General features: G+C 51.0%; 1 protein-coding gene across 2 annotated transcripts in view; it reads left to right on the top strand.

Moving 5' to 3' along the window:
* The first annotated feature begins 7,488 nt into the window (after nt 1-7,488).
* ANKRD13C (ankyrin repeat domain 13C) overlaps nt 7,489-17,604 on the top strand; it is a 66,690-nt gene continuing 56,574 nt past the window's right edge. The window contains exon 1 of one of the 2 annotated variants that reach the window (XM_075936232.1): nt 7,489-8,463. In XM_075936232.1, coding sequence (XP_075792347.1) covers nt 8,094-8,463 — 370 coding nt within the window. In that variant the 5' untranslated portion in view covers nt 7,489-8,093. The remainder of the gene's footprint in view (nt 8,464-17,604) is intronic. The other variant, XM_075936233.1, reaches the window with a different exon arrangement.

The following is a 17,604-nucleotide window of genomic DNA, read 5'->3' as shown; positions in this document are numbered from 1 at the left end:
CACCAAATAATTATCAACTAAGTGAAAGAACTCAGAAGACGCAGACTACCCAGGCAGACTGACGAACTCTGAAGCTAGAGGCTAGCACCCCTTGATAGGGAACCAATCACAACTTTCTCCAGAAAGACAACACCACGGAGGGGTCGTCAGACTTGCTATGTCTAGACTGGCATGATTTTCCACAAATGCTTTTAACGGAAAAGGTTTCCATTAAAAGCATTTGCGGAAAAGAGCGTCTAGATTGGCATGGACACTTTCCCGCAATAATTTCTGAAGGGGGGCCACTTCACCAATTTTGGAAGTGGCCTCAGGCGGAAGGGGTGGGGTTGAGAACTACCCTGCCACGAGCTTTGCTTGGCCTGGGGTCTCTGCCCCCTGACTTCTGGCCAATGGAAGGGACCTGGAACAGATGGGAGGATGCTGGGGGCTAGCTCCTCCCAGAGTTGTCTGGGGTGGAGTCTTAGAATTCACATAACATGGCTGTGGCCCTGATACTAACCTGTTGCCTCGCAGCTGCCCGTCAGGCACAAGTCCTTTGAATACAACAGTGGTCTCCAACCTTTTCACACCTGTAGGGGTTCCCCCCTTGTGCGGAGGGGCTTACGTCCGCCCCCCTCAGTTTCCACAGTCGTTAGTGACTCAATGTGCCCGGTTTCGCTCCGTTCAGCTCGGCGGTTGGGGGAAGGGGGTCCGGGCCCGCCTTCGCTCCGGACCCCAAGGTAAGGGAAAGGTTCCCCACCTAGCGGAGGGGGTCGGGAACCCTAAACTCCCCCACTCTCGGGGTCCACGTCCCCGCCTTGGGCCACTTCTTCCCCCACGTCAGCACGTCCCACCCCAGGCTCCTGCTCCGGTCCTGCCCAGGGTCGCCAATACCTGAGTCCGTGCGCTCGCTCCCAGGGGAGGTCCGTCTCCTCGGCGTCCTCTCCTCTTGCTGGGTCGTTGCAGCCTTTTGAATTGCCCGCCGGTCGCACGCAGATGACGTCAGTCCCTTCGTCATCCACCGGCCCCCCCGTCGGGCCGGCCTCCCCGTGACGTCACTTTCCCCGCCTCCTTCCCCAGCCCTTTGTCGGCGTCGCTTGCCGGCCCCGGCTCGTCACCCGGCCGGCGCGCCGGCCCCCCTGCTCGGGGAAGACAGCCGGCTCTGCAAGCTGCGCGGGGGGGCGATCCCCGCGAACGCGGCGTCCCGGCGGCTTCTGGGAGGGGTGGGGCTACCCCGCCACAACACCCAAGATAACTTTTTAAATGTCAGGACAAGCCAAGATCTACCCCATCCTTTCCCCAAGACGCCACCCCGCCCTTTGTTCCCCTCCTCTCCATCACTTGCTATCCCCAGTTCTTATACACTCTCACTGGGGTGAGACAGGAGGTGCAGGCTCGGGGGTGGGAAAGAGGGATTTGGGTGTGGGAAGGGGTGAGAGGTGGAAGCTCTGGGAGGGAATTTAGATGCAAGAGGAGCTGGAGAAGGGGATTCTGGTTTGGGGAGGGGGCTCCGGGCTGTGGAATATTGGGGTCAGGTGGAGGGTTGGAGTGCTGAGCAAGCCACAGGCTTGTGCATGTGAGGGTGCAGGAGTTTGGGTTGGGTGTGTGAGGGGTTCAGGGCAGGGAGGTTGGGAGTATGATCGACTCAGGACACTAATTTGCAGTGTGTGGATGATGCAGGTGTGTTGTAGCAGAGACTGAAGATGTGTGGGTGCAGGAGTTTGGGGATGTGAGCGGCTCAGGACAGGGCGTTCCAGTACATGATAGGCTCAAATTTGTGGTCAGGAGGTGGGGTGGGTGCAGGAGTATTATGATGCTGTGGCTAGATGGGGGCTTGGCCCCAATTGGGGGCTTGTTGGACAGGTTTCATTTTTAAATAAAGATGTCAAACACAAAAAGTTTCAGCATTGTCTTTATTGGGGGGAGGGCTGTTTTGAGTCAGGGGTCACTGACCCACAAAAAAGTCAGTTGGGCCCACACAAGTGAGATGCAAAAAAACTCCAACCCCTCCAAAAAAAAACCAAGCCTCAGTGATGTGGCTCCAACTGTGCTGGTGCGGGCAGGGGACAGGATGTTGGTGTGTTCTGGGGTAGGTGGGTGCTGAGGCAGGGGACAGAGTGCTGGTGGGGGCTGGGGACAGGGTGCTTGGGCAGGTTATAGATGCGAGCAGAGGCAGGGTACTGGAGAAGAGGGCTAGCCAGGGGGAGGGGACAGGGAGAGCTCGGGCCAGTACCTGGGGATCCTGCAGCTGCACGCCAGGTCCGGATCTCAGGAAGCATGTATGCTGCTCCCCTCTTCCCCAAACAGCCAGCGTGCATCCTGAAATGCTAGGTCTTCGCACACCGGCGACTTCCTCCCCCCTGCTGCCTCCCTGCACAGGGGCAGGGAGAGTAGGAGTCCTGGGACTGCACCAGCTCCAACTTGTCAGGCAGTGTGCGCCCTCCTCCTCCGCTCCCCACGGCAGCCGTGCACTTCTTAAGCAGTTGGAGCTGACACAATCCCGGGACTCCATTTCCCCCCACCCACAGGAAGGCAGTAGGGGGAAGGAAGTCCCTGGCATTTCAGGAAGCATGCTGGCTGTTTGGGGGCAGAGGGAGCAGCCCGCGCACTTCCTGAAACCCTGGATGTGGTGCACAGCTGAAGGTAGCATCAGTGGGGGCTGCTTCTTGGGGGTGGGAAATATGGGGGGCCCTGAACACCTTGTGATCGAGCCATCCCGATCAACTGGTTGATTGCAATCAACAGGTTGGTGGCCACAGGAATAGAAGCAGTTGAAAGGGCTCATGCCCCCTGGGCAGCTCCCAGACAACAGGCTAGAGGGACCAAGAGCTGCAAGCCCTTTTAATTGCTTCTGTTTAAAGGGCTTGTACCTGCCGGGTGGCTGCCAGGCAACACAGCCACCCAGCAAGCACAAGCCCTTAAAATACATGTAGTTGAAAGGGCTCACGTGTCTCCAGCTCCCAGGCAACACACTAGGGCAGGAGTCAGCAACCTTTCAGAGATGGAGTAACAAGATTTGACTTATTCACCTCTATGTATGGGTGTCAGGGAATCACACCCCAGTGTGCCTCAGTGCCCCCTGACTATCTTCATATAGCCCCTCACAGGGCAAGTTACAGTCTGTATGGGATACTCATCATAGGCGTTTGGGATTATCTCCACGGCCCGCTTGCCTACACCAGGCTATGATCTGCCTCCAAGTCCGGGCCTTGCCTCCGTCCCCTAGTCAGGGTAGCCTTAGCTGGCCTTCTCCCAGCCCTTGTTGGCTATCCCCAGCAGGTCTCCCTCCTGGGAGCTCCTGCTTCCTCCACAGTCAGCCCCTCACTGGCCTCTCTCTCCTCCCTTAAGCAACCTGGGCTTCTCTATATATACATGCCAGCTGTGCTCATACTCGCCCTAATGGGTTCAGCTGGCTTCTACCAGCCACTCGTGCAGTCCTGGATCTTTGCCAGCTGGGCTCTCTCTAGTCCTAACTAGCTCCCGCTGGTCTCCTTTCTGCTAGCCCCGGCTCCAGGCCGGAGTCCTGGTGTTAAAGGGCCAGTGCAGGGCAGGTGCCCTGTCACAATGGGTCCGAATGCTGGGGATACTTTTTAAAGTCAATAATAGTTCTACTTATAGCAGCTTCATTAATAAATAAATGAAGATGCAGATGTTACCTTTTAGTACGGGGGTTGTCAACATTTCAGAAGCAGTGTACAGAGATTTCACTTATTCACAGATCTGTGTGCCAGGGGAAGGAATGGAGAGGTGAGGCAAGGTCAGACTGAGTACAGTGACCTTATTTTCTGAACCAGCTGCAGCTAGTAAGAATGGTTTAATTTAAATTATGAAACAGATTAAGCATTTTAACTTTATCATGTTAGTTTATCAAACTTCACTTTAAATAAAGTAAAATATTATGTCCAACACAAAAGTTTTCAATGTTTTCTTTATTTATGACAGGGGTGGTAACCTTTTTTGGGGGGAAGAGGTCACTGACCTACAGAAAAATCAGTTGGGGACCACACAAGAAGCAAAAAAACTCCTCTGAAAACCCCACTCTCTGATGTGGTCCCAAATGAGACACCTCACTCCTCTGGTGCCCCAGCCTCATGGGGTGAAGGGAAGGAGGGAATGAGGTTCAGGGCTTCCCATAGATCAGATTTACTTTTCTGGGGTTCCAGAGTTAGCGGATTTTATGGACCTCCTTAGGCTCTCATACAATGTGCGAGACAGGGCTGTCAGCAAGTAGGATAGGGATGAGGTGCAGGATCTGCGAGGGAGTTGGGGTGCAGAAGCAGGCTGGGATTAGGGTGTCTGGCCAGGTAGAGGGAGAAGGAGCAAATAGGGTTGCCAGATGGCCGAAAGAAAAATACTGAAACCGCCCCCCCCAAAAAAAACCACTGGGAAAAATTTTTGCTGAAGGAAAAAAAAAAGGGTGGGGGGGGGGGAAACCAAAGTTGTTGAGAAAAAACAACAACAAAAAAACCAAACCACACCTCCACTGGATCACTGCTAGTGGTTACCAGGTAATCATTAAAAAAAAAAAAAACACCCCGAACATGCTTCATTGGGGAGGAGGCCAGGAAGGGAGCGCTGCTGGCTGGGAAGGGGGGGGGGGACTGAAAACAGCTAACGGGGGGCAGCAACGGGGCTGCTGGAGGAGATGGGGAGGGCCAACGGTAAGCAGGGCTGGTCGTGGGGTGGGTGGGTTGGATGGAATGGGGCTGGCCGTGGGATATCAGGGGCGCGGGGACTGGCTGGGAGGGGGTGGGGCTGGCCGGGAGTAAGGGGGGGCGGGAAGCACAGCTGGGGGGGATCGGAGGCTGCGAGGGTGGCCGGGAGGAAGGGGGACCAGGAAGCAGAGCTAGCGTGGGGCGGGGGGGAGGGGAGTGCAGCGGTACTGTCTGGGAGGAAGGGGGAGTGGGAAGCAGAGCTGACGGAGGGGGGGAGGAGTGCATCTGCGGTGGCCGGGGAAGATCAGGAAGAGGAACGGGCCAGCGGGAAGCAGAGCTGGAGGGGTGCAGGGGGGTGGCTGGGGAAGATCAGGAGGGGAAGTGGGAAGAACCGGCTGGCCGGGAAGGGGGAGGGTGAGTAAATTGGCTGGCGGGGAGTGGGACTGACCCGGGCACTTGCTGCCAGTCCCGCGCAGGCTCCCGGGGACGCATGAGGGAGGAGGAGGCTTCCCCTCCTCCTCACACTCAACCAATTGACGGCTCCCGGCAGCAATCGCGGCCTCGCCTCCCAACAGGGACTCCCAGCCGCTTCCCCACCCAGGCCAGGCTTCCATCCGGTGCGCAGCCGGAAAAATCAGAAAATACCGGACATTGCACGTGTCCGGTATTTTCTGATTTTTTTTAACGGACAGAGAGCACAAATACTGGACACCTGGCAACCTTAGGAGCAAGGGAGGATGTAGTGTGTGGCCAGGAGAGAGGGTGCAGGAGAAACGTGGATGAAGGAGCAAGGAGGGGTGTCTGGCGAGGAGAGAGGATGCAGGAACAAGGGAGGGTGTTGGAGCAAGCTAGGGGTACTGAGTTTTGGGGGGAAAGGAAGTGAGAGGGATCCTTACAGCAACGATTGCAGCCATGCAGTCCGGGAGAGAAGCCCCACTGCTGAGGCCCACATGGTCCAGGCCCAGCCCCTGAGGCCCCACTGCCACTGTGGTCTGGGGCCAGGCCCGGAGGCTGGAGGTGCTGCTGCCACGGCCATAGACTGCGCAGCCACAGCAGCAGTGCCTCCAGCCTCCAGAGCTGGTCCCGGACTGTGGCAGCGGTGCCTCCAGCCCCTGGGGCTAGCTCCAGATGGCGAGCTGTGCCACCAGTCCTGGCCGTGGTGCTGCTGAGAAACCTCAGCGCCAGTGCTGCCTTCTCCCATCACAACCTAACCTGCTGCAGGGAAGAGGGAGCACTTTGCAGCAGCTCTGCGGGGCAGGAGAGGTGGAGTTCAGTTTCCTCCTGCATCCTGCTCAAAATCAGCTTGTGTGCCCTAAGTGGCATACACAGGGCCGGACTAAGGGTGGACGAGCCGGGCAGCTGCCTGGGGCACCAACCGATGGGAGGCACCTGATGGCAGCTGTAAGGGGTGTGTGGTATCCCTTATAGCCGCCATCAGGCGCTGTGCACCCAGCTCCCGCAGAGCCGGCCCACCCCATCCCCGCAGTGCCGGCCAGCAGTGCCCTTCCCCCCATGGCTGCGGGGCCGTGCATGGCCAGGTGCTGTGCGCCAGCAGCGGTGGCCGGGCTGGGCAGCGCATGCGTCGTGCGCCCTGGTGGCGAGCCCCGGGCTGCGTGCCAGTGGCCGGGCAGCGCATGCACCGTGCGCACCGGGGGGTGGGCCTGCGCATGCACTGTGTGCCCGGGGGCGGCGCTGCGTGCCCGGGGCGCCAAAATGGCTCGGGCCAGCCCTGGGCATACATGCCATATGCTGCCAACCCCTTTGGTAAGGGGCAGGACCTGGAACTGCCTTGTGGCCTGGATCAAAACCCTAGGCGGGCTGGATGTGGCCCGCGGAGAGGCTTTTGTCCACTCCTGTTGTAGACAGTTATGTTCAGTCACAATAGCAAGAAAAAGGGATCTAGAAAGGTTTTTCAGAACAGGCTTAACTGATGGGGTGCATCTAGACTGGCAAGATTTTGTGCAAAAGCTTGCCAGCTGTCTACACTGGCCGCTTGAATTTGCGCAAGAACACTGAATTTGTAATGTACAAAATCAGTGCTTCTTGCGCAAATACTTTCATGCTTCCACTTGGGAAAAAGCCTTCTTGCGCAAGAATAGTTGCTCATTAGGGCCAGTGTAGACCGGTCAGAACTGTTTTGCGCAAAAAAGCCCCGATTGCGAAAATGGCGATCGGGGTTTTCTTGCGCAAAATTACATCTAGACTGGCCACGGATGCTTTTGCGCGAAAGCACTTTTTGCGCAAAATCATATGTGCCAATCTACACGCGCTTTTGCAGAAATACTTTTAATGGAAAAACTTTTCCGTGGAAAGTATTTCCGCAAAATCATGCCAGTCAAGATGCAGCCATGGTGTCCAACCAGTTCTGTAGTATCTATCCGGGGGGTACTGCAATAGCAAACTAGCCACACACAACTGGCCAAATAGCCACCTGTGGCTTGGCTCGCGTATTGGGACACTACAGGAGGGGAATTTGAACCTCGGACCTCTGAAGCTTAGTATAGGATCCTCTACCCTCTGAGCTAAAAGTCAGCTGGCTCCCGGCTCATGTTTTTATCTGTTGCTGTGGTCTAAATGCCACCCCATGGGACAGTGAACCACACTAGTGTGCGGGTTACACCTGCAGAAGGGGACCTGTATTTTTAACATCAGGTGAGCGCAGTGTGTTTCAGCGCCTAGTGTAGACACATTTTACAGGGTTACCAGGACAAGACCTTCCCCCCCCCAGCGTGTGACCCGTTCGTGGGTTGGTTTCCCAAGCCTAACGGCACTAAGGAGCTGGGGGGGGGGGGGGGTGAGTTAAGGGACCCGCCCCCTCCCACGAGGGCGTCACGCGCTGTCTCGTGCCTGAGGCCCGCCGTGCTGCTCTCAGGCCGGCGGCGCCCCACGGGGCTGTCAGCATCTGGACTGACGCCGGGGCGTGCTGAGCTGCAACACCTGGGCCGAGCGCGACTAGCCTCGCCCGGCCGCGCCCTGCAACTGGGGCCTCCTCCCTGCCGCCCGCACGCGCAGCCCAACGCCCGGCTCCGCCGGAAGGAGACGCGTCCCCTGACAAGGCCAACGGCCTCGCCCCTCCCCCCTCTTCGCCGCGGCGGCGGCGACTTTCCCGCCCTGCCCGCCGCGGCAACTGGCCCAGCCCCCGCTTGGCTGCTGCGCTCGTGCTCTGTGGCCAGCGCTCCCGCGCCTCCTGCCGGCCGCGCGCTCTCTCGCGAGATCGCTTCGACAAGATGGCGGCGCGGCCGGGCCGCTGAGCGGAGCGGCCGGACGGAGGGAGGCTGTCGCTCTCCCCCCCCCCCCCCGAGCTTGTAGGGACCGGGCTGTTTCCGCTGGGGGATGCGGACGGGACGGGACTCGCCGCCGCGGCTCTGAGCTCCTCGACCCCCCGCAGCGGCTCCGGCTGCTCCCGGCTGCGGCGAGTGTCCCTGGCGGGGCCCCCCGTCTCCGGGGCCGCCGCTGGCGATGACCGGAGAGAAGCTGCGCTCGCTGCGCAGGGACCACAAGCCCAGCAAGGAGGACGGGGACCTGCTGGGGCCCGGAGAGGAGGAGGCGGCGGTCGCGCCGGGAGGCGTCTTCACTGGGAGCCGTGGGGGCAGCGGCAAGGGCGGCCGCGCCGGGGGCCACCGTATCTTCAGCAACCACCACCACCGGCTGCAGCTGAAAGGGGCCCCGGCGGCTCCGGCCCCCGCCGCCCCGGGGGGAGTCAGCCCCGCCGCCGAGCCCGACAAGTGCCCGGCGCACTTCCCGGTGCACGAGTGCGTGTTCAAGGGGGACGTGAGGCGGCTCTCGGCACTAATCCGCACGCAGGGTATCGGCCAGAAGGACAGTCACGGTGAGTTGCCCCCGAGCTGAGCTGTCCCCATCCCCTTTAGAAAGGGCCCACCGCCGCCCCTGTGCTCCGCCCTGGGACCCCCCAAAACGCAGGCCGGATGAGTGCCACGCCCCCGAAGCACTGCTTCTTAAGGACAGTTTTCTTTTGGCATTCCCTGCTATTTCCATGGGTGCACCCTCCCTAACACGCCCACTCGTGCCAGCTACAGACAGGGCTTCTCCCCCCAAAAAGGCCAGGAGTAGTGCCGGTAGAGAGCTTCCCAAGTTACCTCCAGGAATCCCCTCATCCACATCTAAGGCATTGGCCTGAAGGATAATCATGTACAGTCCTAGAGGTGACACCCTGGAGAGGCAGTGATAGTGACATTTCTTCTCTAGAAATGGCCCAAATTGTAGTCCATGCACACCACTATAGGTAAAGCCCTGTAAATCTGTGGATTGTGGATACAAATTTTGTATCTAGAGCCCTGCAAATTTGTGGATATCTGCTTTACATCCATGGGTGTCCACATCAGTGGATATCTGCACTCATTTTTGCAGATACAGATGTGGATGCAGACACAAATTTTGAATCTGTGCAGGGTTCTAGTCTTTCCCTGGCCTGTTTCTGTTCCATTTCCTGTCAGGCTATATTCCTAGCACTTTTCAAGAGGAAATTTTTCCACCTTGATCTGCATTCAGAGCAAACATTTGTATCAGCGATGGGGAACCTAGGCTAGTGAGTGGGCTGCATGAATGGACTTCTGGGATACAGTAGGTTTCTAACTTTGCTTGAAAACCTAGAATTTGTGGGGTGTGCTGATTGAACCATAGCAGTCCTTTGATTGGATGCATATGGAGCACATGGTTCTTACAGTGTTGTGTGCAATCAGAATGCACCTCACTTCATGTGCTCTTGCTTTACATGCATGCCACTTTAGTAATACTAGTAGGAAAAAAGGTAAGTCGATGGAAACCAGTGGAATCTGGCAACCTTGTGTGTGGGCAAAGTAAACAAATGTTTCAGGTGCCAGACACAGAACCCTGCCTACCTTTGGCTTATCTGATCAACTAGCATAACGTTTCCAAAGGGAAGGTTCCCTACTGTTGTATTCTCCACTGGATGAGGCTTTTAGAATTGATTAATGCTATCATAATCAGATGGATTAATTAATTCTGCCATATGGAAAAACTTCCTCTATTCTTTCCCATCTTATTGTGGGATACATTACCTTTGCTTCCATTCCCCTCCCTAGGAAAAACCTTTCCAGACATGGACTTACAAGCCCAGTCAGAAAGATGATGACATTGAGTTTCTTAAATTTCTTCCTCATATGCTCTAGGAGAAGACTCTGTTCAGAATAGACATCCTGTGACGTTACCCAGGGTACAGTCTGGACTGATTAACAGTTGTGTCCACTCACTTCTTTGACTTGCAGATGCCTTTTATGCTGCTTTGCAGTGTGGGCTACCATTCCTGGGTTGCTTATACACAGCCTCCAGCATGTAAATTCCCAGTTATACTGCAAGAGTGCTACAACCAGTCACCCTTGAATTATACTGCAGAGCCACACTAGCAAATTCTCACCTTCAGAAATGCACATCTTGACCTGCCCCGCACTTTTCTGGACAATACAAGCTCGTAAAGTCAATTATTTCCTTAATGGAAAGTGGTATGCACAAATCGTATTGTTCCAGAAGGAGTTTTCCTAACACTTCAGTTCAAACACACTGCTCTAGATCAGCATTTCTCAAACTGGGATCTGCAGACACTCTCCCTCCTGCAAAGGTACTCCATGGGGTTTACTGGTCAGCTCACCTCCAGTGTCTCCTGTGTGTTGGGAAATGGTGAACGCAAAGCAACTCTGGTGGCTCTGGTTGGTACAGTCCATCAGGGTCTGGGACTAAGGCAGTCTCCTTACCTGTCCTAGCTCTGCATAGCTCCTGGATGTGGCTTCTAGGAGGCTGCAGGAAGGCTCTGCATGCTGCCCACACTTCAAGTGCCTGTTCTGCAGCTCCTATTGGCCAAGAAGTGTGACCAATGGGTGCTGTGGGGGTGACACTTGAGGGTGTGAGGTCAGCGCATGGAGCCTCTCTGTACCTAAGGGCCTCAAGGACCTGGCAGACATTTCTGGGAGATGCAGTAAGTGAAGATGCCTCACTCCAACTCTTGGTCCCGGTTTGGAGTCTGCTCCTGTAGCCAAACTCCCTCCCAGTGTCTGCACTCCATTCACACCACCATACCCTAACCCTGAGTCCCCTCATACACCTCAAACACCCCAGCACCAACACTCCCTCCTATACTCCAATCTCCTGTCCTACTCCCATGAAAGAGTGAGGATGTTAGAAAGCTGGTGATGGAGGGAAGTGGAGCAAGTGGAGACTGGGCCTCCGAGAGGGTGTGAAGCGGGACTGGGAAGAGGTTTGAGAGAAGGTGTAGAGTGGGAATGGGACATGGGGCTGAGGAGGGGGTCCTTGACGGTGTGTGAAAAATTTTAAATAAAAATGAGGGTTGTTGGGTGATTAAAGTTTGAGAACTGATGGTCTGGCTCAAACAAAATGGTTTAACTATTTATAATCACATAAAATCTTTTTGTAATGAAGCACAAAAGTCAGAATTTGTTGAAAAAATGAAATAAAATTTCAACTAATAATCTTAACTAGCCAGAGTGAATTCAGAGTAAAGATCTCACCATGTGTTCTAATAGTCTTACTGGCTGAACCTGTCAGTCATGATCCCTCCCCCAGTCGAAAGCTGTTCCCTTTATTCTGCAGATGCCAGGGTATGGGGGAAGAGAGAGAGGAGGAGGAGGAGGAATAACTTGGGGCATCCCCTCTCTCTCCTTTTTTATAGCTTTCTATTTCTCCTTTGAGAATCCTCTTCTGCTGGAGTTCGAGAGACAGCCTCTGTGGATGGGAACCCCCACTGTTCTTTTGTCAAGATGTAGATATTCACCCCATCTTTTCTGCCAAAGAATGGCTGCTTAACCAGAAGTCCATGGCTGCGTCTAGACTGGCAAGTTTTTCCGCAAAAGCTGTCTACACTGGCCGCTTGATTTTGTGCAAAAGCACTGATGTTCTACTGTCCGAAATCAGTGCTGCTTGCACAAATGCTTTGACGTTCCCGTTCGGGCAAAAGCCCTTTTCCGGAAATGTTTTTGCGCAAGAGGGCCAGTGTAGACAGCTAAAAACTGTTTTGTGCAAAAAAAGCCTTGATGGCGAAAATGGCAATCGGGGCTTTCTTGCGCAAAACCACGTCTAGATTGGCACGGATGCTTTTCTGCAAAAAGTACTTTTGTGGAAAAGCGTCCATGCCAATCTAGACGCTCTTTTCCGTAAATGCTTTTAATGGAAAAACTTTTCCATTAAAAGTATTTGCAGAAAATCATGCCAGTCTAGACAGAGCCCATGTGTTTGGATTTACTGATACCTGACTGATACATTGGCTAGCTTTTGTCTCTTGGGACGAGGTTTGTGGCTTCTCCCTTCCCCCAACTTGGAATATGTTGAATAATAGCATACCGAAGAATCATAACGTTATGTGCAACATTGCCCCACATACTTTACCAGGACAATGATGATCAGTGAATTGTGAGTTTTCAAATGATGCTTAACAGTATATCCTTGGCGCCAAATTTTTCATACTTTCATAAAAGTGGGTGAACATAGGGGTACAGGTTGTCACATGTCGTCTTTAAGGAGTAGTGGGATTGAGACAGTCCAGCACTTGGAGGAAAATCCTGGGAATAATGCTTTTCTGGAAGGCCCTTCTGTCATCCAGAACCACTGGATTGGCCAGAAGCCATGGGGTTGAGCAGAAGAGTAATTCCTGCCAGTAGTTCATATAGGACCAATTTCCCTTTTCCAATAGTGAGCCCCTCATCATCTTGCTTACTCCACTTATAGGCTACGGCTACACTGCAGGCTTCCTGTGCAAGAACTGTCTTGTACAAGAGTTCTTGTGCAAAAGATCTTGTGCAAGAGCGAGTCCACACTGCCATGTGTGTATGCGTGAAATATGTGCATTTGCGCAAGAGCGTCCATAGATAGCTGCAGCGGCACAAGAGCCAAGCAAACAGAGCTGTAAACGGGAGTTTGAGTGGGAGTTCTGTTGCACCCAGAGGAAGCTAGAGATAGACCAGAGAATTGCACTGTTACTAGGAAAAGGCAGGTCTATGTGATTGGGGACTCCTTATTGAGAAGAATAGATAGGCCTGTAACCAGAGCTGATCCAGAGAATAGAAGGGTGTGCTGTCTGCCAGGTGCTAAGATACGAGATGTGGAACTGAGGTTGAAGAGGATTATTAAGGGAGCAGGAAGGAATCCATTGATCATCCTTCCTGTAGGAACAAATGATACGGCTAGATTCTCGCTGGAACTAATTAAGGGAGACTATGCTAGGCTGGGGAGGATGCTCAAGGAAATTGAGGCTCAGGTGATCTTTAGTGGGATTCTGCCTGTTCCTACAGAAGGGCAACTAAGATGTGACAGGATTATGATGATCAATAGATGGCTTAGGCAGTGGTGCTATAAGGAGTGCTTTGGGATGTATGGTCACTGGGAGGCATTTATGGACAGAGGACTGTTCTCTAGGGATGGACTTCACCTAAGTAGGTAGGGAAATAGACTTCTAGGATGGAGGTTGGCTCAACTGATTAAGAGAGCTTTAAACTAGGAATTTGGGGGAGACGGTTGGGAGATGTCCAGGTAATCTCTACGCCGGATTTTAACACTGAGAGGGAGGAAAAAGAAGTAAGAAAGGATATAGCTGGGGGTAGGAGAATGAACACGAGGAAGGGTAGGATGGATACTAGTCTAATACAGGGGTCTCCAAACTACGGCCCGCGGGCCGGATGCGGCCCGCGAGGCCCTCTCATCCGGCCCGTGGAGACCTTTTTGTCTACGGAAAAAAAATTACGTGAAGAACAATTTGAGAACAAACTTGTTCGATGATAATCTCAGGTCACTGTTGATGTTAGGGACAACAAATCTAAAGCCAGAAATGTCTGCTATTTTGGCATCCAGGAAACAATTTCACCATTCACACTAATACAGGTGTTCATGTGTAGTGTATCAATGTGTTATTAAATAATAACTGAATAAAATAATATTACATAAATAATTAAAAACAACATCCATGTTTTGATTGTTTTTTATTTGGACCTCAAGTGTGTAGTTGGCCCCCGAACTGCTGTTTGATAGTTAATGCGGCCCTCGGGCTGAAAAGTTTGGAGACCCCTGGTCTAATAGGTCATATTGGAGGTATAATGTCCATGCCAAATTGGGTAAAGAATGTGAATGAGGCCAAACAGCAAAAATTAAGATGTTTGTACACCAATGCGAGGAGCCTAGGTAACACAAAGGAGGAACTAGAACTATTGGTCCAGGAAGTGAAACAAGATATTATAGGAATAACAGAAACATGGTGGAATACTAGGCATGACTGGAGTACAGGTATTGAAGGGTATGTGCTGTTTAGGAAAGACAGAAATAAGGGTAAAGGTGGTGGAGTCGCATTGTATATCAAAGATGAGGTAGATTGTAAAGAAATAAAAAGTGATGGAATGGAGAAGACAGAGTCTGTTTGGGCAAAAATCACATTGAGAAAGAAAACTATCAGATCCTCCCCTGGGATAGTGCTTGGGGGGTGTTATAGACCACCAGGATCCAATTTGGATATGGATAGAGACCTCTTTAATGTTTTTAATGAAGTAAATACTCATGGAAACTGTGTAATCATGGGAGATTTTAACTTTCCAGATATAGACTGGAGAACAAGTGCTAGTAATAATAATAGGGCTCAGATTTTCCTAGATGTGATAGCTGATGACTTCCTTCATCAAGTTGTTGCTGAACCAACAAGGGGGGGATGCTATTTTAGATTTGGTTTTGGTGAGTAGCGAGGACCTCATAGATGAAATGGTTGTAGGGGACAACCTTGGCTCGAGTGATCATGAGCTAATTCAGTTCAAATTAAATGGAAGGATAAACAAAAATATATCTGAGACTAGGGTTTTTGATTTCAAAAGGGCTAACTTTAATAAATTAAGGAAATTAGTTAGGCAAGTTGATTGGACTAAAGAAATTATGGATCTTGAGGTGGAGGAGGCCTGGAATTATTTTAAGTTAAAGTTGCAGAAGCTGTCAGAAGCCTGTATCCCAAGAAAAGGGAAAAAATTTATAGGCAGGTGTGTTAGACCAAGCCGGATGAGCAAGCATCTCAGAGAGGTGATTAAGAAAAAGCAGAAAGCATATGAGGAGTGGAAAATGGGTGGGATCAGTAAAGAAAGCTACCTTTATTGAGGTTAGAGCATGTAGGGACAAAGTGAGAGAGGCTAAAAGTCAGGTAGAGTTGGACCTTGCAAAGGGAATTAAAACCAATAGTAAAAGGTTTTATAGCCATATAACTAGGAAAAAAACAAAAAAAGAAGTAGGACCGCTAATTACTAAGGATGGAGTGGAGGTTAAGGATAATCTAAGAATGGCCCAATATTTAAACAAATACTTTGCTTCAGTCTTTAATGAGGCTAATGAAGAGCTTAGGGATAATGATAACATAACAAATGGGTCTAAAGATATGGAGGTAGGTAAAAGCCAAACTTGAACAGCTTAATGAGAGTAAATCGGAGGCCCCAGATAATCTTCATCCAAGAATATTAAAGTAACTGGAGTATGAACTTGCAAGTCCATTAGCAAAAATTTTTAATAAATCTCTAAACTCAGGGGTTGTACCATTTGACTGGAGAATTGCTAATATAGTTCCTATTTTTAAGAAAGGGGGAAAAAAGCGACTCGGGTAACTATAGGCCTGTTAGTTTGACATCTGTAGTATGTAAGATTCTGGAAAAAATTTTGAAGGAGAAAGTAGTTAGAGAGATTGAGGCTAATGGTAATTGGGACAAATTACAACATGGTTTTACAAAAGGTAGATCGTGCTAAACCAACCTGATCTCCTTTTTTGAGACAGTAACAGATTTTTTAGATAAAGGAAATGCAGTGGATCTAATCTACCTCGACTTTAGTAAGGCATTTGATACAGTATCACATGGGGAATTATTGGTTAAATTAGAAAAGATAGGGATTAATATGAAAGTTGAGAGGTGGATAAGCAACTGGTTAAAGGGGAGACCACAGCGGGTCATATTGAAAGGTGAACTGTCAGGTTGGAGGAAGGTTACTAGTGGAGTTCCTCAGGGATCAGTTTTGGGGCCAATTTTATCTTTTTATCTCTGACCTTGGCACCAAAAGTGGAAGTGTCCTGATAAAATTTGCGGATGACACAAAGTTGGGAGCTCTTGCCAATTCAGAAAAGGATCGTGATATCATACAGGAAGATCTGGATGATCTTGTAAATTGGAGTGATAGCAATAGGATGAAATTTAATAGTGAGAAGTGTAAGGTTATGCATTTAGGGATTAATAACAAGAATTTTAGTTATAAGCTGGGGACACATCAGTTGGAAGTAACGGAGGAGGCGAAGGACCTCGGAGTCCTGGTTGATTATAGAATGACTATGAGCCGCCATTGTGACATGGCCGTGAAAAAGGCTAATACGGTCTTGGGATGTATTAGGCGAGGTATTTCCAGTAGGGATAAGGAGGTGTTAGTGCCATTATACAAGGCATTGGTGAGACCCCATTTGGAATACTGTGTGCAGTTCTGGTCTCCCATGTTTAAGAAGGATGAATTCAAACTGGAACAGGTACAAAGAAGGGCCACTAGGATGATTCAAGGAATGGAAAACCTGTCTTATGAAAGGAGACTCAAGGAGCTTGGCTTGTTTACCTTAACCAAAAGAAGGCTGAGGGGGGACATGATTGCACTCTTTAAATATATTAGAGGGATAAATACCAGGGAGGGAGAGGAATTATTTAAGCTTAATACCAATGTGGACACAAGAACAAATGGAGATAAGCTGGCTAGTAGGAAGTTTAGAATTGAGATTAGACGAAGGTTTCTAACCATTAGAGGAGTGAGGTTCTGGAACGGCCTTCCAAGGGAAGTAGTGGGGGCAAAAGATCTATCTGGTTTCAAGATTAAACTAGATGGATTTATGAAGGGGATGGTTTGATGAGATAACATGATCTTGGTAACTAATTGACCATTATCAGTGGGAAATAGGTCAATGGAGGGATGATAGGAGTTACTATAGAGAACTTTCTGGGTGTCTGGCTGATGAGTCTTGCCCACATGCTCAAGGTTTAGCTGATTGACATATTTGGGGTCAGGAAGGAATTTTCCTCCAGGGTAGATTGGCAGAGGCCCTGGAGGTTTTTCGCCTTCCTCTGTAGCATGGGGTACAGATCACAGCTGGAGGATTCTCTGCATCTTGGGGTCTTCAAAGTATTTGAAGGCTTCAATATCTGAGATATAGGTGAGAGGATTATTCTAGGAGGGGTGGGTGAGATTCTGTGGCCTGCACTGTGCAGGGGGTCAGACTAGATGATCATAATGGTCCCTTCTGACCTTAAAGTCTGAGTCTCTGAGTGTGGACGCTCTGTTGCGTAAGAAAGCTCTGATGGTCATTTTAGCCATAGGGGTTTCTTGTGCAAGAGGGCTTATTCCTCAAGGGGAGAGGAATAACTCTTGTGCAAGAAGCTCTCTGTTCTGACACCTTACTGTGAATTTACTTGCACAAGAATGCGTGTGCAGTGTAGACACTCCAAGTTTTTGCGCAAGAATGGCTGTTCTTGCGCAAGTAGCTTGCAGTGTAGACGTAGCCATAGTGAATTCCTTTTAAGCTTTCCTGCTGCAGTTTGTGAGGATATATCCTTTTGGAGTAGATTCTTTCCTACTTCTGACCCTAGTGGAGTCCCTGGCAGTATTCTGATGTCTCTGTCTGTGGTGGTCTTGTGTGGAATCTGGCAGTTAGTCTCAGTTACTGTGATTTTTCTGTCTCTGCAAAAGTTGGATTCATTCTCTCCCCCTTTCTCCTCCAACAGAATAGAGTGGAGCCTTTCATCCTGAAACTATTGATGTAAGCACAGTTTAAGTGAGTTACTTTGTAGTATAAGGTGAAAAGTTTACAGTTAAGGATGAAAAATCAATTTTAATTGGCTAACCAGTTAAACATATTGTTTAACTGGCTAAAAGGGCATAAGTGGGGTGGCCGCTCCAGCCATATATAGGGGCTACACTGGTTGGAGCAGCTCCTTCCTGTGGA

The sequence above is a fragment of the Pelodiscus sinensis genome, chromosome 9 (genome assembly GCF_049634645.1).
Source record: "Pelodiscus sinensis isolate JC-2024 chromosome 9, ASM4963464v1, whole genome shotgun sequence".
In the NCBI taxonomy this organism is placed as follows: Eukaryota; Metazoa; Chordata; order Testudines; family Trionychidae; genus Pelodiscus; species Pelodiscus sinensis.
Note: the sequence above shows the minus strand (reverse complement) of the source record. Positions and strands in the feature narration are given on the sequence as shown.